The sequence below is a fragment of the Dermacentor albipictus genome, chromosome 2 (genome assembly GCF_038994185.2).
Source record: "Dermacentor albipictus isolate Rhodes 1998 colony chromosome 2, USDA_Dalb.pri_finalv2, whole genome shotgun sequence".
In the NCBI taxonomy this organism is placed as follows: domain Eukaryota; kingdom Metazoa; phylum Arthropoda; class Arachnida; order Ixodida; family Ixodidae; genus Dermacentor; species Dermacentor albipictus.
The window spans coordinates 38,581,647-38,605,797 of NC_091822.1; the positions used below are offsets into that span (position 1 = coordinate 38,581,647).

The 24,151-nt window shown below is 45.1% G+C and overlaps 1 protein-coding gene across 8 annotated transcripts in view; it reads left to right on the plus strand.

Annotated features, from left to right (window-relative positions):
• The first annotated feature begins 1,575 nt into the window (after nt 1-1,575).
• The window catches only part of LOC135918272 (uncharacterized), a 153,946-nt gene continuing 131,370 nt past the window's right edge, over nt 1,576-24,151 (plus strand). For 7 of the 8 annotated variants that reach the window (XM_070532832.1, XM_070532835.1, XM_070532836.1 and 4 more), the window contains exons 1-3: nt 13,256-13,392; nt 18,076-18,207; nt 19,171-19,248. In XM_070532832.1, the coding sequence (XP_070388933.1) occupies nt 18,204-18,207; nt 19,171-19,248 (82 nt within the window). In that variant the 5' untranslated portion in view covers nt 13,256-13,392; nt 18,076-18,203. Of the gene's footprint in view, nt 1,644-13,255; nt 13,393-18,075; nt 18,208-19,170; nt 19,249-24,151 lie in introns of those variants that run through there. The other variant, XM_070532833.1, reaches the window with a different exon arrangement.

Genomic DNA, 24,151 nt, shown 5'->3' on the forward strand with positions numbered 1-24,151 from the left:
AGTTGATATTAGGGAGATTAAAGTCGCCTAGTAATATGAGCTTGGTGCTCTTCACATGCTGCTGCATATACACGTGCAATGATTGCAACACATTCAAATCAGTAGAATGACGATGGTAAATGCATCCAACAATGAAGGTGGTAGTGGCAAAGCAAAGTTTGCAAAATACAGCTTCAACCCCCCCAACGTCAGGCAACTTAACGTACGGAATTTCCTTTTTTTTTTATCAAAATATCAACGCCACCGCCTCGTGTTGGCCGATCTTTACGAATAATGACGTAGTTTGGGGGAGTAATTTCGAAGTCTTTGACGTCTTTGGTTAGCCAAGTCTCTGTTATGCCGATAAATTCCCGTTTGAAAGCTATTAATATTGATTCGAGGGGTCCGAGCTTATTACTAACACTTCGAGCGTTAATATTACCGAACGTTATTTTGGATGTTAGGGACGGCGGGGACGCAAGGTTCGCGTACCGACGTCCTGGTTTTTTGTATCGCTTGAAGTGGACGTAGTGGGGGTCACCTCATTATTTTCCTCGTCCCAAGAATAAAGGCAACTATTTATCTTTAGTTTGTCGTAGACCAGGACCACTTTATCACCGGGTTCCTTCCTTGCTTTTCCATATTGCCATAGCTTCTTCCTAATATCTCGAACTCGTGGTGAGAAGTCTTCGCTAATGGCGTAATCAGTAACCTTGAGTTTCTTACAGTTACGCAAAATTTTTGGTTTGTCTCGGAAGTCTAGGAGCTTAAAGATTATTGGTCTTGTTTTGTTTGCCATTGTTTTGCCTAGTCTGTGGATGCGTTCCATTGCCACTGCTTCTAACTTCAAGGTATGCCTAATGACCTTTTCATTCACCGCGCGTTCCAGAGATTCAGTATTTTCTTCTGTATCTTCCTGCGTACCATACACAATAAGGTTAGACCTTCTGGATCTATTTTCTAGATCGTCTAGCCTTAATTCTAAGGACGATACTGTTTTTTGAAGGCTACCGATTTGTTTAGTGCAAGCTGAAACATTCTCTTCAAGGCATGATAGTCGTTCTAGTTTTTTTTCCATCGATGGCAGTCGTTCTTCCTTTATTGTCTTTATATCAGCGGCGATTTGAGTTAACTGTTTGGCAAGGCTCGAAAGGTCAGGCCCGGGATTTGTCTCGACATCTCCGTCAAGCAATAACAACTTTGCAAGGTACACCATGTCATACAGAGAATCGAGAAGCACCGTAGGGCACGGCAGCACGACGAGACAGCGCTCACTAGAGCGAAAACACTTTCCAAAACGTCTTCTTACCTGCATAAAGAAGACAAGCGGGTGAGCCATCTGCGTGCGCGCTCTGCTGCCGTGCCCTTTGGTAAGTGCTGGGTCGTCGCCAGCTTTTATGCTCCGGGTAAGGTGAGGGGCCGTGCTGGATGGCTTCAAGAATCTTCTTCCGCTGGAGGTAGACGATGACGGGTTCCCTTCCGCAAATGGTAGGAAAGGAAACGACGAAAAGGTGTCGTTCTGAAGCACATGCGCGTCATGAATCACGAAAGGCTGATTTTGTTCTTGGTGTTCCGCTGGGATCAGCAGCAGGCTGGCAATAATCTGCATAAAGAAGACAAGCGGGTGAGCCATCTGCGTGCGCGCTCTGCTGCCGTGCCCTTTGGTAAGTCGTTTCCTTAACACGGCTAGCCCGGTACTTTCCAGTAACGAACGGCTTGCACGTGCTCAGCATGACATAGCATTCCCAACAGGAGAGTAGCGGGCGCGGCGCTTTCAAGAAAGGAAACGCAAGCCAGATGACGATTATCGTTATTTGGCAGAGATACACCCCAAAGGGTGTAACATTCACCAAGGGTGTAGACAGTGCATGTCAGTCAAGAATTCGTATGGCACTCCTTCGTCGCTGCCAATAGATTTATATTATCGTACGCTATGCCATTGCATGCAGTATGAAATAGCGCGTCGTCACTGTGCATGCGCAGAACGCTAAACGACCCACAGCGTATAGCGTACGCACGCCATTTCACAGATTTAGCGTAAGCGTCCTTGCGTGGTTTGTGGAGTTTGCGTAAAACATGGCGCTGGTCCCTGCTGCACGCTTCGAAATGTATTCGTCGTTGCTTTCGTAAAATGCACGTTGTTCGTAGCAAATGACTGTATAAACAGCTTTCGCTTCGTTTCACTCCATTTCGGCGACAGAGTTTTATGGATAGCCCTGTGGAGTTTTCGAGATCGCTTATCGTTACGAATGGCTCGAAGCCTAAAGAATGAAAGCTTCGAGATTTAAGCGGCACGTATCGGTAAAGTCCGGAGATAGCCGCAACGATGACATATGGCCTCTGAGATCGGCAAATCTCACAGGTCACGTGAAACTGTCATAAACGTGCGCTGCTTAGCGTGCGCTGTACTACAGTGTATAGCGTACGCAAATATACGATACGCTATGCTATAACTCTATAATGGTCCGAAATGTTTGGTCAGAAACAAGAAATAAGCGCGGTCAACTGATACCATGATCGCACATCATGCATAAGTAGTTGAGGCTATATTACTACGTCCAATCAACTGCACAACACTACTGGACAGCTTCCTTTTCCGGGTGTCTGCTATAGCACCGACAAGCGCAACCGCGCTCGCCCGTTCGCCGCACCGTATTAGAACGTGGTGATAGAGCGCGACTAAATGCCTTTATTTCGATACTAGTTACGCAAATAAAAAAGAAAGCTCCATAATATATAGTCGGCATGGCTTCAACGCAAGGAGCCCAGCACAGAGTTGCAGGAGCGGTTCGAACGCCGCGCATATGCTGAATATCAGCTCCGTCAGCTGCTGCTAACGACTAGGGTGCTGGTCTACCATGTCGTGGAGTGCCGACCGAGAAAAAAAGACGCGCTCCGTTCGCATAGGATGACTGTCGGGTGCACGCAGAACTATTTAGGCAGCCCTCAAAAGAAATCCAGAAAGAATCCGTGGAAATACCTACACTTACGATTTATGACAGAAAACTTTCCTACGTAGCATCCAGACTAGCGAGTTTCGCTGCGAATCACACTTTGACATCGTATCAGCGCCCATTGCTTCTTCTTGGCTTCTCCACAACTGATAAAGCACGACGGTGCCTCGCACCAAGTTAGGAGTTTGTTTTGCAGGTTCAGGAGGCCGCATTAACACAGAGGCAAAATGCACAAAGGCGCGTGCACATCGATTCTGGATACCGCTAATAAATCGCAGGTCGGGGATGTCAGTGTCTGGAGATCCTAACTCACTGCCTGCCATAGCCTAAGTGGCACCTTAGAGAAATCAAGCTCATCTGTCAACATCACCACGATTCTCAGCGTCAACGTTGCCATAAATTTACCAGCCTCGTAAGAACACGCGCTCAAGTGCATGTCAGAATACGGCCCAGCAACGTAGACGAAACACACAGCAGTTCAGCGTTATAGCTGATCTTGGATGAAATCGATTCAAGTCGTTGATCTCGTGACAGCGACGCATTTTTTTTCAAAACCCTCGCTGCACATATAGTACGCTGCGAAGGTAGGTATGGTGTTATCAAAGCGCCGCTTGACGCCGTTCTGTAACAATGTGAATGTGGCTTCGTAATTCAAAGCGAACTGCGACTGAAGAGCCACCGTACCATTAAATTCTGGAGGAATTTCGCGTCCTGTAAAACGTCATCAGCGCGCTCTTGTATTCACTGCAGCACGAATTTGGCTCCCAGTGATCTCTAATTATCCATAACCTGCGCTAGCTTATTCCACCTATTGACTGCCAGTTTCGTGTATTCATTACTTCAAGTAATTCACCGCCGTCCACGAAAGAGCTTTCTTTCTCCTTGCCCCACCATGTAATTGTAATAGACGACTGAAAAAGAAATGGGAATGGGCAGGGCGTGTAATCAGGAGCGAAGATAACCGGTGGCCATTAGGGGTTACGGACTGGATTCCAAGTGAATGGAAGCGTAGCAGGGGGCGGCAGAAAGTTAGGTGGACAGATGAGATTAAGAAGGTTGCAGGGACAACATGGCCACAATTAGCACATGCCCAGGGTATAGTAGTTGGAGAAGTATGGGAGAGGCCTTTGCCCTGCGGTGCACGTAGCCAGGCTACTGCTGCTGCTGCTGCTGCTGCTGCTGCCACCACCGCCGCCGGAGGCGCCACCGAGGATGATGATATCTGTCCTATGAATTACGTGGCCTGCCCAGCTCCTGTTCTTCCTCTTGATTGCAAATGGATGCTAGCCCCGCTTGCTCTCTGATCTACACCGGTCTCTTCCTCTCTCTTAAGGTTGGGCTTAACGTTTTTTATGCAAAGCATATTACTAGAGCTCAACCCAGCTCCTCAGGCGAGGCGGTGTCGCCTTCATTACCACGTGGCACCGTGACGTCACGACAGAGGAGAAACGGGGCTCCAACTCGCGCCGTCGCTCGCGGCATCGTCCCCCGCATCTGACGCGGTGAGCGTCGACAAACGCAGCGTTCGGCGCGACAACGAAATGTGTGCCTGAGCAAGCGCCGCAAGCCTGAGCCGACGCCGACGACACCGGCTTTTCAACGACACGAGCTCCTTAACGCTGTCGCGTTAAAATAAAGGCTAGTATGCTTCGCATCCTGGGCTTAACCTTAGCTAAGCCACAGCCATTTTTGTACCAGCGCTTGTCTGAGCGGTCTTTCCCTTATTCCCAAGCTTGATTGCCAACATCTAAGTTTCTGCCCCGTATTATAGTATTTGAAGAATGGAGTGATTGTACTCTTCTTTCCAACTACAGTTGTGAGCTTCCAGGGACTATTTGGTGAGGCCCACGGTATGCACTACGACCCATATTCGTTCTTCTGTAAATTTCCGTCTTATGATCACGGCTCCGTATATCTAACTGACCTCGGTGATTTTAGTCTTGTACAAATTCGAGAGGCTGCTTTAATTCTTGCTCGCTTAAAAGGTTATGCAACATTACCTTTGTTTTCTGCACATAATTCTTTAGCACCATCATCCTACCCAACGCATCTTTTTTCGCACCGATAGCCAAGATGCATGCTGCATGTTTTGTGACAACTGGCTACCTTGGCATATAAAGTCTACTTCAATGTCACTTGGATGCACATCCATCGCTATGTACAACCAAAAAGTGGAGACCTGGGCACCAAGGCATAGGGGGGAACTCCAGAGCTCATGAGATCACCCGCGTAGTTAGTTTCCCGGGTTCCTCCGTGCTTATAGCCCTCTGAATTTATTCCAAGGGAACACAGAAAGATATTGCACAATGAACACGCATCACTCCTAAAATGACTTCGCGCCAGCGCCGTAGCCTTTACTACTCCTCTTGCTAACCTCTCGCGAGAAGATAGCGCTATTATCCGAAAACTTCAAACAAACTCAATAGTGACTCCTCTTTTCTGTCCCTATATTCAAGGCCTACCTGGGCGACCAAAATGCCCGAAATGCAGGGAATATCCGTCCCTAGAGCATTGCCCGGGGCATTGCCTTCACATTCAACCCAAGCTGCAGTCAGCCTTCTCCACCATTCCTACTAACATCCAGGCACGGTCATGGACGCACAGGCTCACTCCACCACTCCATGCAACTAACATTCATCGGCCGGTGCTTATCCATCACGTCAAGTGCGTGTTGGGTGAGGACTCGTAGCTGACACACCAGGAGTGAGCACCGGACACTGACGTTCAAAAAAAAGAGAAAAATGTTTTTCTCCTTCTCTTTCGGCAAACGGGACCAGGGGAAGCTTGCACAAACATTTATTAGGGAAAAGAATAACGAGCTTAGGAATGCGTTCTTAAATGCCCCCTAGACAACTCCTAACCTAAACTAGAACACGTTCTTAAGTTAGTTATTATTTTCCGTAATTCAATGTCCGTGCAAGCCGCCCAAGATCCCTGGCAACACAGGCAGTGCGTGGGCGGCCAGGCGGGACCGCAAAGGCTAGCGCCCCACCAGACTGGTGATGGTGCGGCAGGTCGCAAACGTTTAGACTGGCCTTAAGCTTCAGCAGCACGGTCCTGGGGGTGAACGCTTTGTCGCTGACGCCTTCGACCCGCCAGCGCTCGTCCATCGATGACATTAACGAAACCAGCCAATGCGGTCCAAGTTTCCCCCATGGCGCTGCCCCCTCCCCCCGATCAATGAAAAGGCAGTGGTGATTATGTACCTGTAGTTTCTTCAGATTAGCGAGCCTCTTCGTCACCTCCGGGTAGCATCGTGTCACGTCCAGATGTGGTTAATTTGATGCGCCCCCAACTTCACGACATCTGGGAGCACATGAACCTTGCACAGGGCGTCTCAGAAATCTTTCACACGAAAGGGCCTCACACGCAAATCTCCATGCCAAGATATCGCGTTAAAAGAACATGATCTGTTGGCAGATTCTGCAAAATAATCTCGTAATCCTCATCTGCTGCGCCAACAATCGTGTTTCCGCGACTAAATGTCGTCGATGCCACTCAGACGAAGCTCACAATTCCGTGACCGCACACTTTGCACAACCGGGAGTAATGTGCATTATGCTAAGTAAATATCGCCGCTAAGTGCACAATAACGTGCACTTAGCGGCGATATTAAGGCGATTTTCATAGGCAAAATGGAGTGTATTTCTCAAAGTTCTAGCAGCAATAAACACTAGGCTTTACAGAGAAACCAGGTGCTGAGTAAGGACAATCTTGTGCGCAAAATTTACTTAAATTATAACACCATCCTGCTTCCGGTCCTGCCCATCAAGCAAGTTTTCAGTGTCGCTGCTGCTGTCTCAGGGAAGATAACCGATGAAATTTTTTAAAGCAACAGGAAATATGAAATTTCTACAAGTGCACTTTTCGGCTCACCTAGTTTGATCTAACAACTATGTTGGACCTGGGGCTATATGTTGGCTATATGTTCTTTCAGATGACAAAAAGAAACGGTTACGAGGGGAAATACTGGGGATGCTCACGACCGGAGCCATGAGACTTTCAACATAGCTGTTTATATCCCCAATTACGGCTGTACCTAAGCAAGCGGTACCTTTATGGTATACATCGGCAGTCGAGATCTTGAAAAGTACAAATATTTTCTTTAATTTCCGATGCCTCACATTGATAAAATAACTGATAAGACAGGTGGGCTGCAGGGCCCATTTGGGGGACCGTTCTTTTTTTTTTTTTTGAAGCGAAGATACTCTTAGCGACTACACACGACTTTGGCGTACGTGGAATATAAGTGTCTACGTGGCATCATGGTAAGAAAACGGGTCTTTCGCACCTTCAGAACGTCGTAAAAAATCGTAAATTGTCGCGAAATTGGGGGCTCAACAAGACAAGAAGGTTGAATTAGTCGCAGTATAGGTAACTTTAACACTGCGGGAGTAATTAGCACCAATAAAGTAAAAAAATGTACCACTTTGTACCATAGACCCAGCCTGCTATACCCAGGATCAGCCCACTTGGTCTCTAGGCAAAAAAAGCAAGCAAGCTGTGTCTCAGAGCTGACGCGAAAGAACACAAGTTCTACGTAGCTGCGCTTAAATAAAGTCAATGAAAACAAACGACATGAATAAAAACAAAGGGTCTCAAAAATTGTAATGTGTCACAATGTGACGTACAAAATATTGAGAATATATGATGCCATTATCCAACATTTCATCACCTTTATTGCCACAGTTGCAGTACATATACATGCATATGCCACGTACGTCGACTTTCTGTTCTTTTGCATCGACTTTGGTTGACCTTCCATTTTAGTGAAGTGCTGCCAAATATTTCAGCGTCCCCCAAGAGGTTCTTGACGTGAACTTTTCCTTGTACAACAACATTTTATGTCTTTGAATTCAGTAGTAGTAAACTCAAGATGATGAAGGAAATTGTGCTGCCTTTAAGGAACCTTTAAAATCTGTTGTAATCTAGAATAACGGTTTGTTGCCAAGCGGTCATGCATCGTATCATCCTTTCAATGATTTGTAATCGGCGAGAATACTTATTAACCTGCTGCTGAAAGCTTAGGTAAAGAAAGCTCAAGTCCGGACGACATTCCCTACGGTTTTTTAGGTGCTATGCCGATTGGCGTTTTAACTACAATTGCGTAATATTTTATAAATATCTATTTGCTTGCAAGATACTGAGCGACTGGAGAACTGCTATAGTAAAGCCACTTTACAGGAGCGGTGACAGAAAGTTGTTGATAACTATCGCCCAATCTTCCTAGCTTCAACAGCACACAAATGATAGAGCACATATTTCAAAAATCTCACTTTGTCCATCCTCAATCAAATGCTATATACTCAGTTCGTGCTAATGTGTTTTTAGAAAAATGCCTACGCTAATCACACAGTTTGACCATACACTTCATAATTTTGCTATTACAATAATGAAGTTACACTGATTGACGCCGTTTTCATGGTCTTCATGACCCCGAAGACTCGCTCAGAAAAGTGTCTTATGAACGAATGCCGTATTTAAGAACTCCAAGTATTTAAAACAGATTGTAGCCTCTCTACAAAGCGGCAGCGGCACGTGTCATTTAATGAGCACAGATCAAACAAGCTTTCTGTTTGCTCTGGTATTCTTCGGGGCTGCGTTTTGATCCCACAGTTTCTCCCCTGGGATCTCTTGAGATTGAACAAGATTTTCTAATCTAAATTAGGCTGTATGCTGACAACTGCGTCCTCTATACACATATCACTTCAATTTCAGATAAGGTAATGTTGAATAACTTCTTCAAACTGTCATAACATGGTGCGAGGTATGGCGAATGTCAGCAACATTCCACAACTAGTATGTATGAGGACTTATTTCAAACGAAGCCCTCTGTATTTCCAATCCCACAGTGGCACTATATGACTTTGAAATGGTGCACCCTAAAGAAACCTAGGCTTACGGATTTCTAATAACGCAAAATACGACAGACACATTGGTTCTGTCGTCGCCAAAGCATATTGCGAACTCGTCTTCCTGAAAAGATCACTAAAACTTTCCGCACGAGCTTTTCGTGTAGTGGCATTTTTGACAAATTTCATACCAAGCTTCAATTACGCTGCAATAACTTGAGATCCATTCACTAAATCTAACATGCAAAACACATACGGTAACCAGCTTTCTTTTCAATTCTTTTGAGTGCCCCTTTGCAACTTCTATCCAACGCTGACTTAAAACCACTTCTAGAAAGAAATCGGGTTACCTGCTGGAAATTATTATTTCAGCTGAATGAATGATAGCAACAGGTGGATATTTCCAAAACCATATAATGTTCGAGTGGATAAGCAACACGCTTAGCGACATAGCTTTTCGATCACTTTCGTTCAGACTAAAGAATGTGCATAAAATGCTGTTTCGTTCTTTGAGGACTGTATCTGACATGAATGTGCTTACTTTTGGTGTTGTGTTGCCGCCAACTCTAAACCTACTTTTAGTAATCTCTATTAGTATTTTCGTGTTTTGTTCTGGGGTGCATTTTCTTGCAACGCTGCCAATCTGTTGAATCTAGTATCTCCATGCTAAAATTGCCCTTAGGGATAGTAATAATTTTAAATAAATAAATAAATACCAAACTAACTAAAAATATAAATATATAAATTACATGATCCCATGTTCATACTTCTAAGAGAATATTTAGTGCGAATCTTGGAGAATCTTTCTGGGTCAGTAGGAGCCATAGCCTTTAGGGTAATCATCAGCGTCATTTAGAAATAGAATAAAACGCCTTCGGTCATGGCTAAAATTATTGCTCGACTTAAACGTAAGGATAAGCGTATACTGTCGACAACATAAGGCCAATCGCGTTATCTTCAAACATAGTAAAACTTATTGAAACAGTGATTCGTGGGCATATCGTGGAGCTTATTAACAAAAATAAGTAGTGGATCGAGCCCCGTCAAACTGAATTTAGATCTCCAAAAACAAGAAAGGGGCTGGCAAATGGAATGGCACACTGTGGTATAAAATTTTTTAAACAGGGTTGAAGTACCTCAGACAGGCTGGCCAACGTTTCGATAGGTGGACCTATCTTCGTCAAAGGCGGCCTCGTCATCCTCGGCGTGTTAGTTTTAAAGGGGGTAGTGCAGTGACGTCACGTGCGGGTGTTGTCGCTGGCGGCTGGTTTTAAAGAGAGAGATTACAAGAGGGAACAGGCGCTGTCGTCCGACGTCTGTGAGCCTCATTCTCAAGACGAAGGGACAAGAGCGTGAGAGTGGGCACGCGGGGAGGAAAGAAAAGAAATAGAAGCAGAAAAAAGGGGAAAAAGGAAAAAAAGGAAAAAAACGAGGGGGGAGCAAGGGCCGTACCAAGACACAACAAAGGGGGGGGGTGAAAGAAAAAGAAAGAGAAAAATGAAATCTTTAAGAAATACGGGGGCTTGGGAGCGTGTTGGGGATGCGAAAGGTTAGGAGGTATTCAGGGGGAGTCGTTGGCGGCATGTTTTTGAGGCATTAGAACGGCCGGTCAAGCAATAGGTCGAGTAATTTTGAAATAGTTAAGGTGGCGACGAGGAGTCTGTGGTGCAATGTGTGGGGTGACTGAAAGGCAGCGGCATGGTCTTTCAAGGGGCACTGCCCCACGCGCTTAACGTAGGTGTCGCTACGGCGGCATCCAGAAGGCGATACTCTGGGTTGAGGCGCCGAAAAAGGCATATTGACTTCGGAATGTGTTGTCGAGGGGGTTTCAAAAAAAAGGACTATAAAGGGGGGCAGGGGGAAGGGGGGTGGGGCGAAATCGGTATAGCAAACAGGAGGGTCACGCGTGCAGAAGCGGGCGCGGGCAAGTGGAAGAAGGGGATCGTACAGTTGGTATAGACGTCAAATCCTGAAAGAGTACATTAAATTGAGTAGTAGGCAGGAATTTTTTTTTCCTTTTTTTCTTTCCCTTCCCTTCCCTTCTTTTTCCTCCGAAATGAAAGAGTAGGTGAGGTTAAGAATTAAAGTTGGCTGGTGGCCTAATGTGTTTTGTGTATTGGTTGATGATATGAGAGTTTCAGATTTAAGTTACAGCTTTTAAAGATTCTAAGTTGCCGCGTGCCAAATTAATTCCTGTCGGGTGTAGGCAAATAAACTTGTGTATGAGGTATGATTCCGTGTACTTCCTTTCGCGAGGGGAACGGAAATTTGTTTGTAGTATATAGAGCCTTGCTTTGTCAAACATATGTCCATGTTCATTAAAGTGGCTGGCTACTGCTTTGGGTAAATTGTGTTTTGTGTCCGCGCGGTGACCATTGAGTCTTGTATTGATTTGTTGTCCGGTCTCACCTATGTATTGTTTGCTACAAGCGGCGCATTCTAGACAGTAGACTACATTGCTTGATGTGCAGGTGAAAGCCGAAGTTACCTTGTGTGTGTAATTCGACGCTGTACTTTTTACTGTAGTAGTGGATTGAATGTGTTTGCATGTAGAGCACCTGGGGCGACCACAGGGATTGGTTCCCAACTTCTTCTTTTTCTGTAGTTTGGCGTGCACAAGAACATCTTTAAAATTAGTGTTGCGTCTTTAGGCCACTCTGGGAGGGTCGGGAAAAATCTTCTTAAGTTTCTGGTTGCTGGTGAGAATCGGGTAGTATTTACTTAGGATGTTATTCACGTTTGGGAGTGCGTTTGAGAATTTAGTAGCAAGAAGAGGCGTTGTTGTTCTTGTGATCTTCGGGCGGGGCTTGAGGACCTCGGCGCGATCAAGTTTGGTTGCAGCGATGTAAGCTGTTTGAAGGTCACTGTTTGGGTGGTTCCTGTTTGATAGCGTTTCTTTAAGGTGGTTATTCAGTATGGCAGATGCATGTAGAACTTGAAAGTCGCATTAACATCGCCCTCCACCAAACTAATGTGCTGCTTTACTTACCTTAGATATATGTACAGCCTATGACAGTACGGAACATACAATATTAATAAATCAGTTAGTGAACTACAGATTTCCAGGCTATATTGCAGCATGGGTGAATGAACTTGAAAGAACAAAGTAATTCTTATGTTTTCAAGGTGGCTTTTTTTTCTCTTAAAGACAAGCAAATAAGCAACGTGCCTCAGGTATCGATACTTTCACCGGTATTGTTTATTATTTTACTGACTAGAATCCCCGCTCATCCAGGTGTCAGTGCTGCGTGTCGATGGCTCCAAGAAAGTGAATGGGAAAACGGCTCCGCGGTAGCTCAGTTGCTTACAGCATCACACGCATAATGCGAATACGTGGGCTCGTTCCCCACCTGTGAATTGTTTTTCTTCATCCACGTTCATTTCCTATAAGTTATCATTTCTTCAATTCAAATAGTAAGTGCACGTTCTTTCCCCATGTGTTGTTCTTGGTGCCACTTGGCTTCTTATGATAGGATTATTAAAAATCTAGCCCCTTGGCTAACCCTGTTTTTTCTGGTTCATTACATAACAATGGTCTCGAATCCAGCAACATTGATGCCTTCAGGTAGCATGCGTGGGTGTACTGACCAGCTGCCTTCACCAAGAAAGATCACGAACTTGTGTGACGCCTGGGCACAAAGGATGTTCCAAATCTGTCGCCAAGGATTGTGAGTGGTGGCGCTGGCTCACATTCCCAAGCTTAATTCTAGTTGTAAAACATAAATACCCAAGAAAATGGATGGCAAAACGACGCCGCGGTAGATAAATTTGTAGAGGATCGCACGCATAATGCGAAGACGTGGGATCGTTCCCCACCTGCGGCAAGTTGTCTTTTCATTCACTTTCATTTCCTTTAATTTATCATTCTTTTAATTCAATTACTAAGTTCAAGTTTTTCTCCTATGTTGTCTATGGTGTCTTTCTATGTTAGCTTCTTATGAAAACATGCTTGAGGTCTCTCACAAAAAAAAAGTACGTTGCCGCATTCCCTCCCTGAAGTGTTACTCACACAATTCAGGTTAGGTTTCCTCGCCTCTGTGTTCGTTTTATGGTGAGGAAAAAACAATTCTACACTTCCTTCTAACCTGCCACCTCTTTCCTATGACTAAAAAAGGACATTGGAAATAATTTTTCGAAGACAGCCTGCACTTAACAGAATATGTTATTCTTTCTTTTGGGGCGTCCGCTTAGGCATTAAGCCACAGGGCCGCCTGCTCCACTGTCCAAAACGTTCTTGCAGAATTCGACTGAGTGCCCTGCTAAATTTTGTCTTTAACTTTTGTGCACTTTCAAGATAACTGTTATTCATTCGATCTGACTCGACCGATCTCATCTTAACAAAGAATTGCACATTATACAGCGCAAAGTTCATAAATATTTGGACATTTATTCGCTATCAATTGGAAAAATCCATCCATTTCTTCGCCAATCCGACACAGTGGTAGGAGCCACATATATGATAGGAAGAAGAAGCAGAAGAAGAGGCTCCCTCAGGGTTCCGCCGGCTGCTCCCTTTTAGGTTTGTGCGGTCATCAGCGACGCCGCCTTCTTGAAGCCCCGAAAGTGCTCTCCAGGCTACTTCGGCGTTGAGGCCGCCTCTTGGTCAGGTACGCATTAACCGCAGCTGCTAAAATGCTAGGAAATTATCATGTAACTCTCCCTTGAATTGCTTTTCCTTCCCTGCATGAATAAAAACGCGCAGAGTTGCACCAGCATAGCTAAATAAGTCGCCGTTTCAGCCAAAAGGCGAAGCATCGATTGGGAAAGCAAAGTAGTAGACAGCTACGTGAAGTAAGGATAGTAGCTTTGTCGGCTGTGTAAACTGACGTGTCTGCACCTGGCAACACCGGACATCATCGGAGTCTCTAGGGCAGTGGCGTGTACGTCATGGACCTTCCAGATATAGCCTCCCGGAGCGAACAGTAAACGTTCCATTTTTCTAGGTTCACAATGTATTCATTTTGTGTACCAGGGCGCGACATAACAGTGGCGACGAGGAATAGATTTCACCGGGTTCACAACGCAGAGAAGAATGAGCCTCGAAAAACCTCCCGTGTTCGACGGCGTTGAAGGCACATGCACAACCTTGAAGATTGGACTCGAGGCGTAACTCGAATCACAAGAGATAACCGACGAAGCAAAACGATGCGCCATTTTAATATCCTCATTAGCAGATTCGTCAGCACGCGTCATCCAGGGATTATGTCACCCAATGCAGGTCAATGCCCTTATATATAAAGAAGCCATCGCATACTTATGCAACTACCATGCGCCGGAAATTAATGAAATCGCCAGAAGTTACGTTTCTTGATGCCGCAACAGCAACACGGAGAGAACGTGCAATACTTCATGGCAAAGATTTGGTGGCTGGCAGAGGGGTGCAATTTCGGAACCTTTCCGCAGCGCATGCTACGGAGTCGAACCGTCTGCGGGGTGGTAGGTTAAGGCGTTCGGCTTCATTTACTGGCAAAACGTAACCTAACTTGGTCGGAGGTGGAAGACTTCACCACTTAAGTGCAGAACGCAAGCGGGAACTTGAGAAAGATGCAGACCTCGGAACAGGGGGCGGTTCACTATAAGAGAATGCCTTCTCGGGAAGGACGACGACAGCAGCGTGTACAATGACACCAGAAATGCGCAAGCGAGAAACATGAAGTATCATAATTTCACGTACGAGTTTGTGCAGCTGTGGACAAAATGACGTTGGCAGGTGAAGAGGAGATTGAAGTGTCTCGAAGATCGGTTGATGGTGTTACCCTGGTCACTGAGCTACACCCTTATAACTCTATATACTGAAAATACCAATATCTTCTCCCCGTTAGATTTTGGTGGACGTGCAGGGTAATCTCGCCACAAGCCGGCCCTGGATCTTCGCAGCGCACGTCACACTGATTCCGCTGTTATGGCTACTGACGCTGCCTCCACCGCTCAGACACCAGCGGAAGTAGTGCTAACCCAGCTATGTCACCCGGGAATCTTTATCCGCACTGGCAACGTCGACGTTTAAGACTGGCTGACGTAGTATGAGCGCGTCGGTAAGCAGAAGTGGGATGCTAAACTTTTGCTGGCCACCTTTATATTTTACTTCGGAGGAACCGCGAAGGTATCGTTCGAGACGCATGAAGCCGACTTTAGAAGCTGGGACTACTGCAAGGAAAAGCTACGCGATCTTTTTGGAAGACCTGTGGGACGTCAAATGGAGGCCAAGCAAGAGCTAGCGTCTCGTGCGCAGACATCAAACCAATCGTACGTCGTTATATTCAAGACGCTCTGGCTCTCTGACGTAAAGCGGACTCGGACATGCTTGAGGCCCATAAGGTCGGACACAACTTGAAGGACATCGCGGACGTTGCGTTGAACGTCCTGCTTTGCAGGAACTGCTCCACCGTTGGGTACATCATTAAGGAATGCGGGAATTTGGAGCAAGCGAAAAGCAAAGGCATCAAACAACGCTTCGACCGACTTCCAAATACGGCTGTCACTTCCTCATGCAACGACCCTCCGGTGTCACACAATGACTTGCAGGCGTCACATCCATCCACAACACGAAGCTTGACACACGTCACCCGCCGCGAACTTGAGGCTATTGTCCAAGTTCTCACTGTCCCTATACGCATGACAACATGACCATCTCGCTCATTCAAGGCGTTGTCCGCCGAGAAATTGCAAATAAGCGCATCTAGTCTGCCGTCCGCCCACGTCCCACCCCTACCACTCCTGTCATTGTCCCTGCTGCCCGTCGACAGTCGTTCCCAAATAGGTATCGGAATCACTCTGAGTGGCGAACACCAGGTAACAGGCCAACTTGCCTTGCTTGCTCCCGGGCCGGTCACATCTCCCGCCACTGCCGTAATAGCCGCTGGTAATCCTCGCCTCCACCATATGCTGATAGCCTATTCGACAAAAACCCTCAGCCTCTGTCACCCCTCTCTGAACCATACTATGCCGGCCTTCCCTCTCGGGGAAGGCCGGCATAGCCGCTCGCCCTCGCCGCAACGCTGTCAATCCCGTTCGCCTACACCTCGACGTCCCTCATCCCCGTCCTACGCGGGCCACTTCTCGGCAAATTAAACAATGCAGCCCCGGAGGTGAGGCTGCATTGAAGACACGGACTGCAAAACCTCTGCTGTCCCCTGCTGCTCAACCTAACCTTCTTGATATTTTTGTTAATGGTGTACCCGTTCAAGCCCTCATCGATACTGGCGCTCAGATGTCGGTTATGCAATCAGATCTTCGTAGCCATCTTCGTAAAGTCCTGACACCTTCCCAGTCGCTTGCCGTCCGAGTAGCTAATGGCAGTATAACAGCCATGATGGGAATGTGCGCCACCGGTGTTACCATTGCCGGCCGTCCAGACTTAGTCGTGTTCACTGTACTGGGCGAGTGTCCCCACGAAGTGACTCTTGGAATCGACTTTCTGACTGCCCATTCAGCACTTATTGACTGTGCAAACTGCACCCTTCATCTTGAACTGCCCTATTACTTTGCTGACCCGACCGAGGACCACAAGTCCCGACTTTTTTATACGGAATTTGTTCGACTGCAACCTGATGCTGCGACTTACGCCCTCATGCGGCCTTTTCCACCACATTGAGGTGGTCCTTAAATGGTGTCCCCACTTTGCGACGTCCTGCTGGCACGTCGATATCTTGCCAACAATCGAGCCTGGCTTCTTCTTCTGAAGTTTGGTTCGTATCTGCAAGTTCTTCTAGCGTGTGTATGTCTGGCTGTGCTATCCCCTTTCTACCAATTTAAAGTGATGCCTTTCGGACTGTGCAATGCCCCTTCTACCTTCGAGGTCATGATTCACGCTCTTCTGCGAGGACTCAAACGGGGCCACATGCCTGTGGTACTTTGATGACGTCATTGTTTTTTCACCGACGTTTGAGAGCCACCTCCACCGACTTTCAGCAAATACGAGTACTTGGTCACTTGGTTGTCGCTGCTCGCGATGAACACATCTCACTCGATGACCGCGGAAGCTCGTTATCAAAACGCTGGAGCGAGAAACCGTGTTTGCAGCAACGAGCAAGCTGACCTTTGTGCTGCGTCTCGCATCAACGCGAACTAAGCCGTGAAAGCTCACCGCGCGGCGGAATCTGTTCCTATTGCAGATGGCTTTCAAAATACAGTGGTCCGGGCAGGTGTGCGCGCTCTCGTGCGGCCGGCCCGGTAGAGAACGCACCCTTCCCCTCCTTGCCCTCCCCGCGGAGCCTTGCGGGTGACGGAAGACGGCGCGTTTCGTCCCCTCTTCCGTTCCTTGTGTGTGCAAGATTGGACCACAATCGCAGGCTGAACTTCGTACGCATTCAGTCACGCGAGCAGTGTACTGCGCGCGTCAACGATTTTATTGCCCTTGGACTTTACATGGAACCTCACGGCGACGGCGATGCCGATGGCAGAAATGCGCCCTGATTTTCCATACAACTGCTATCAAAATATAGAGTAGACACACGACATGAAATAGAAATGTGGCAAAGGGAGAGGGGTGGAAAATTGATTTTTGAGATAGAATAGAGACCTGCCGTGGTAGCTCAGTTCAGTGGCAGTCTGTTATTTTGTGCGAGGTCCAAGGTTAAATTCTTGGCCCTGGGGGCCACGCTTCGATTGTTCTACATAAGAGAAAAACATTACGACTCCCTTGCTAGCTTCTGTACTTCTTTGGAGCTTTGATCCCATATAATGAATCATTTAATCAAGAAAGCACACTGAAGCTTTTGTGACAGTACGGAAGAGAGCGACATTTCCTTACTAGAGGAAAATATTTCACTCCAGCATCGCCCCAGCTTACCTGTGTTCCTGACGTATTCTGCATGAAACAGGCAGGTACTGCATATCACCATAGAACGAACTGTTCTATTGCAGCACAGTAGCCGCAGCGGAAACCCAGTGTCGAAGTCATTGGGCTGCTGAGCTCGAGCTCGTGGGTTGGATCCTGGCCGCATTGTGAAGGGGACGGAATGTAAAAACGGTCGTATTTTGTGCATTGGCTGCAGGTTAAAGAAACCCAGTAGTCAAAACTAATGAATAGGCTCTCATTATGGCGTACCTCGTATTCGGGCTATGGTTTTGACATGTGCGGCTCCAAAATACCATGCCTAATTTTATTGCAAGATAGTACAAACTGTGCGAACTAACACACTTGCGCACCCCTGCGACATAGTAGCAGTTCAACTGTAATGTGAAGTTCAATACTGTGCGAAATTCGAGTGCAAGCAAGTCACCCCTTTAGCGTGAACCCGTTCACACCACGCTTACTCACTAGCACAACGTGTCGTTTTTTTTTGCAGGTGACTCATTCTAGCGGCATTCGAGGTTACTCGAAAAAGGCATTGCGGGGTGACGACCCAGTGGTCAAGCCTCGAGATACACTCCACGCACCTGCTTCCTAATAACGAGCTGACAGTCAAGCCGGGCGATGGGTAAGTACATTTACATATATTTCACTCTTTGCATAGAAACGACATCCTATCGTGTTTTTTTAAGTCTTTAACATAAGAAACACTTGAACAACACAATCTTTGTGATCCTACATCGTGGTTCTGCCTACCAAAGCATGTTTTGAGGGTATGACGCACATTGGACGCTTTTAATTTAATATAAAGCAGCTTTTTTCTTTCCCGCACATTACTTGTAGGAGTGCTTCTTCTTTACGAAGTTCTTGCGTGCATAGATTACTCATCTCTTGATATTTTGCAATTAAATATCACAGGTTGTCGTGCCTTTAGTGATTTGTATCTCATTTTCACAATTTCCGTCTAAACAAAGTTTCCAAGTACATTTTTCATCAGGTTGGCTTGTAAAGTTAGGATTGCCATGAATGACTTCCTGCTTTCGGTTTTATTTATCCAGAAATATCGTGTCTGCCTGCATCGCCTGCACTGTTCTTCTCATCGCAATAGCTTTTCATAGCACACATTTTCCTACGGCATGGCCTAATGGTAAACGATAAAAAATAACAAGGTATAATTTTCCAAATAGCCATATTCAATGTACCTAACTTGTGTACGCTAGGATAATTTTACATGGTCCCAAGCGTGGGCGATGTTGTAGTGGCTCATTTCGATGGTGAGCTATGCACACATGTTCTGCACAAAAAACTGTGGATATACCGACAAATAAATGTCTTTGCAAAGAGAAGCAATTGCGTGCACTTTTTTTATTTCCAAGTGATGTCATTCTTTACACCGTCTACAACTTCAAACACATGTTCGCAAGCCACACGTTGGAAAGCCTCACGTTAATTTAAGGCAACATTTTTGGATAGGTGCATAAAACATTCAGGGAAGATGTGTTTATAAGAGTACCGAGAAGCATGCGAAACAGTGATACAAGAAACTTGAGTTTATTATCTAAGTTGACAATGCTTGTTCTTTTTATGTCAGGAGACCCTTACGGCTACGGCGACGAGTCAAACATGCTGTACAGTCAAGACGACGCGCTGACGGAGCAAGAATCATCAGGTAAAAGTTGTTTAGTACCGTATACTGAAATGAAGGTCACGAAGCAGCGCGAAAATGAATTTTATCGATCATCGATCATCAGGCTTACTACAAGGCAAAGGCTTCACCGAGTTACCTCCAACACCCCAGCTCTACGTCACTCGAATCAATTGCCTGTCTTAGCATACCCTACCCACCTAACCAAGAGTCACTTCCGACTGCTTCCCTTACCCGTTCTATTGCTCTCGTAGAAGTAGCAAGACAGTAAAATATGCCGCACTGGATCTGACCTTCGATTACCTACTCCGCGCATTACGCGACCTCTGTACCACCAGCGTTGGCCGAGTGCCTGTGGTGTGGATCTACTGAGCGTGAGGTAGCGGCCGAACGCTGGCGCCCCATTCCGATGGGTGCCATGTGTAAAGAAAACGATCATGTACCGCCCATTAGGTGTAGGTTAAGGAACCCCCGGTGATCAAAATTGATCCGGCAACCCTCCCTGCCACGTGTCTCTTGATCAGATTGCGGTTTCAATATGTTTCAGTTTATTATCCATTCAATAAGAATGATTTCGTAACAGATTTTAAGCAGATGAAGTTGCCCAATTGCCCATTTATTGAGTACAACGGGACCGTCGGTTCTAAAAGAAAAGTTATACAGGACGTGGGTTAAAGCGCCAAAAGAATTATTAAAACAAATAAACGCGGAAAATGTAATGCATTGATAAGGGAAAATAAACAAAAAGTGCATATATAAAAATCACACCTATACAGAATAACATATAACAGGGCATGAAATATTTACACACAATAAAATAGTTTAATTCATGTTTGAATAGATTCAAAGCTGATGTTAGTTTACGTGAATGTGGTTGGACATTCCATATTTATAACGCTAAAAACGAGGATGTCATTGGTTCATAGTTGGTGTTAAATTTAGGTAGCATAAGGTTGAAATTACTTGCAAACCTAGTGCATTTGGCATTAGTGTGCAATCAATAGTCTGCAAACTTGTAAGCAAGCTCTTTCTTAAGTAAACTTAAAAGAGAATACTTAAATGATACCTTAACAAGCCACATACACATAGTAAAAAGTTAGCCTACAGTAGTGGGAGAGCGTTTGAATAGAAGGAACTGCTATTGATTATGCGAACAGCTTGGTTTTCTTTGTGTTGAATTGACAATAGTTGACAGTTATATGTGCTTCTCCATATTCAATACCGCAGGTGATGTGACTATGAATGAAGGCAAAGTATAAAGATCATAATACGTGTTCTGAAAGAAACACGCATGATTTACTCAGTACTCTTATGCCGAAAGCTCTTTCTTGTTCAAGAAATGAAATATGATTCGAAAACATTAAGATAGGATCTCATTTTATTTATTTATTTATTTTATTTTATTTATTTCAGATACCCTCATGGCCCACAGGGCATTATTGAGGGGAGTGGTACACACATTGCAATAAATTTGTACAAAAGGAGACAACGCATACATATAAAACATGTATATACCGGAACAAATACATAATTCACAACCCGGAACCTGAAGTGAGTTCAAAATTATGCAATTTCCAAGAAACGCTAAATCACGCGCAAAAAAGTTGAAAATTGAAAAACGCCAGCACAAACATGAAAACAGCAAATCTGGTGGGAAAATACAGAAGGATGCGCATGATAACGAGAAAAATGGAAATGGAACCAAAGCTATGGCAAGCAATAATGTGTTGATAATTTCTTCTTAAATTCATCAAAATCTTTTGAAAGTGCAATATCCCATGGTAGCTGGTTCCAGTCCAACGATGTTTTTGGAATGAAAGAATTCCTGCAGGATGTTCTACGGCACTGTGTAACACCAACTTTGCATGGATGATCTAAGCGGGATGAAACATATGTTGGCGGCGTGAGTAATGTATCTTTAAGGGTGGAATTCATGTGGTAAATTAAAAAAAGAGACACAGGCGTGACATTTTTCTGCGCGTTGAGAGAGCGGTTAGTGACAATGTGTTTTTCATTTCTGTGACGCTGGACAAACGATCATAGTTATGAAAGATGAAACGGGCTGCTCTGTTCTGTACGGCTTCGAGGGCGTCGATAAGAGAGTTAGTGAAAGGGTCCCATACTGAGTTAGCATATTCTAATTTGGAATAGACAAGCGATTTGTACAGAAGAAGTTTAACAGGTGTCGGGGCTAAGGAAAAAATCCGTTTCAGATATCCAAGCATGCGGTTCGCGGACGCGATGATAGAAATTATATGTGCCTTCCAAGCTGGGTTTGACGTTATGATGACACCGAAGTATTTGTAAGATGTTACCGGTGTTAGCAGGGAAGAACAAATAGTGTAGGGAGCGGGGCACGGTTTTACGCGACGCGAAAAACACATTACTTTGCATTTAGTATCGTTAAGTGCCATCTTCCATTGTGAACACCAGTTAGATATAGTAGCTAAGTCTTCCTGGAGTAGTACAGTGTCATTAGTATTTATTATTTCCCGGTAAACCACACAGTCATCCGCAAAAAGTCGCACTGTGGATGTCACGTTGTTAGGCAAGTCATTAATGTGTACCAGAAAGAGCAAGGGACCGATAACAGAACCTTGTGGGACGTCTGAGGTCACAGATATCAGCGATGAGTTAATGCCGTCAACGTGCACGTACTGGAACCTGTTAGACAAAAAGCATTTAGTCCATCGTAGTACATTTTGGGCGATGTTAGGTTTACTTAGTTTGTGCAGACGCAAGCTGTGAGAGACTTTGTCGAACGCTTTGGAAAAGTCTAAATAGATGCAGTCAACCTCACTGCCACGATCAAGTATGAAGTTAATATCATTTGTAAAATTTATTAGCTGTGTTTCACAAGAAAAGTGTTTTCTAAAACCATGCTGCGCATGAGTAAAAAAAGATGATGACTCAAGAAAGTTTGCTAGGGATGACAAGATGACATGTTCCATTACCTTTCAAGGAATGCTGGTTAGGGATACTGGCCGATAGTTGAGCGATAGGTGCTTGTCGCCTGATTTATGGAGTGCAACCACCTTAGCCAATTTCCAGTCGTCTGGAAGGTCACAAGTTTGAAAGGATTGCTGAAATATTTTCGATAGTATGATGGAAGAATATACTTTAGTGTTTTTCAGGATTTTAGTGCTGATATTATCGGGACCACATGAAGAGGATAACTTTAAACGATCTATGATACTTATAATGCCTTCAAAGTCAAAACGAATGGGATCTATAGGAAATATGATATCGGGAGTATAGTCTGGTGGTGAAGCGCTAAAAGGGACAGAAAATGCATTAGCAAAAGTCTCGTTAAGTACATTAGCACTATCACTGTTAGGGATGGGATTTGATTGAGAATCCAGGAGAGAGATTGATGGCTGATCTGACCCATTAACAACGCTCCAGAATTTTTTAGTATCAGTTAAAAGAAATGATGGCAGTGTGACGTCAAAGAAATGTTGTTTAGAATCTTTTACCGATTTGTTATAAGTCCCAACCGCGGCTCCTAGAGCTGACAAATGCTCCGTTCTTCCGGACGACCTCGCCCTGACATATACCTGCCTGTTTCTGTTCCTGAGGTGTTTTAAGGAACGAGTGAACCATGGGGATCTACGATTAGCCGTGATGATTTTACGAGGGACGTGCAATTCGATTAATTCATGCAGTTTTTCTTTAGACATGCACCAGTTGTCGTTAACAGAAAGTTCGTCAAATGCCAGAATGAAATCGTCGAGAAAAAACCGGAGGCCATCATGAATTGAAGAAAAATTTGCTTTGGCATAACTGTAAATTGTTTTTGTTTTATTTGGCGTTTTATTCGATGGTAAATTCAACATGACGTGCAATAAACAATGATCACTTAAGCCTGGCAAGTATTTTACCTCATAAACAAAATCTGGGGGGCTCATTAGCAAAAGGTCTAATACGCTAGAACTGGTAGCTGTCGTCCTTGTCGGCCGGGTAACCATTTGTGTTAGCGAGAAGAAGGAGCAGAGGGATGAAAAACTTGCCGACTCTGAAGATCCGTCACCGTCCACTGCAGGGCTAGACCAGTTAATGTTCGGGAAGTCAAAATCACCAAAAATAAAAATAGGAGGACCAGGAAACCGTTCGAATTATGTTCAGAATATCATGAAGGTCGTTAGAAAAGCCGACGGGCGTAGATGGTGCGCCGTAGCATGCACAGAATAATAGAGCTGTATGGTTAATTGTTACCTGTGCACATTTGAACTCCAGCCTAGTATCAACACTAACTTCAAAGCATAGATTCTTGGACACAGCGATTAATACACCACCGCCACAACCAAAAGAATGGTCACAGCGAAATACACGGTAACACTTTTCCGTTGAAAATATTTCATTATGAGGCAGAGTTTCATTGAGCCAAGTTTCGGTTAGTACAATGATGTCAGCTGCTGTAGTATCGGCCGTGCAAGATAAACTATCATGATTGCCAATGACACTGCGTATATTAGTAAAAAGAACTGAGACGTTATGTGGTGCCTGCGCAGGTCGGTGCTCACGTTCGTTGAGCTACCTAGGACACAAAAGACCAGAGTTAGTTACAACACGTTTTTCTTCTTTTTCTTGAACGCTATCATCTATAGGGCAGTAGGTATAGCATTTTTCCTTCAGAATAAGCTTGTTAAAACGAAGACTAAACGGTTCACCGTGCTCAGTTTGCTTCGCGAATTCAGCAAGCTTCCGTGCATGCCTGGTGTCCGGAGCAAAATCTTCATTATTCGAGAAATTGGACTCTTTTAGCATGCTTTTTGTGCCCATGACCTGTTGTTTAGTTTTGTAGTGCGTGAATTTCACAATTGTTGGCTGTTTTTCCCCGTTACAGCCTTACCGATCCTGTGCGCGCGTTCAATGTCCAGTTCGGCTAAGGTTAAGGACATGTTCTTTTGAACAATACCTCTTATTT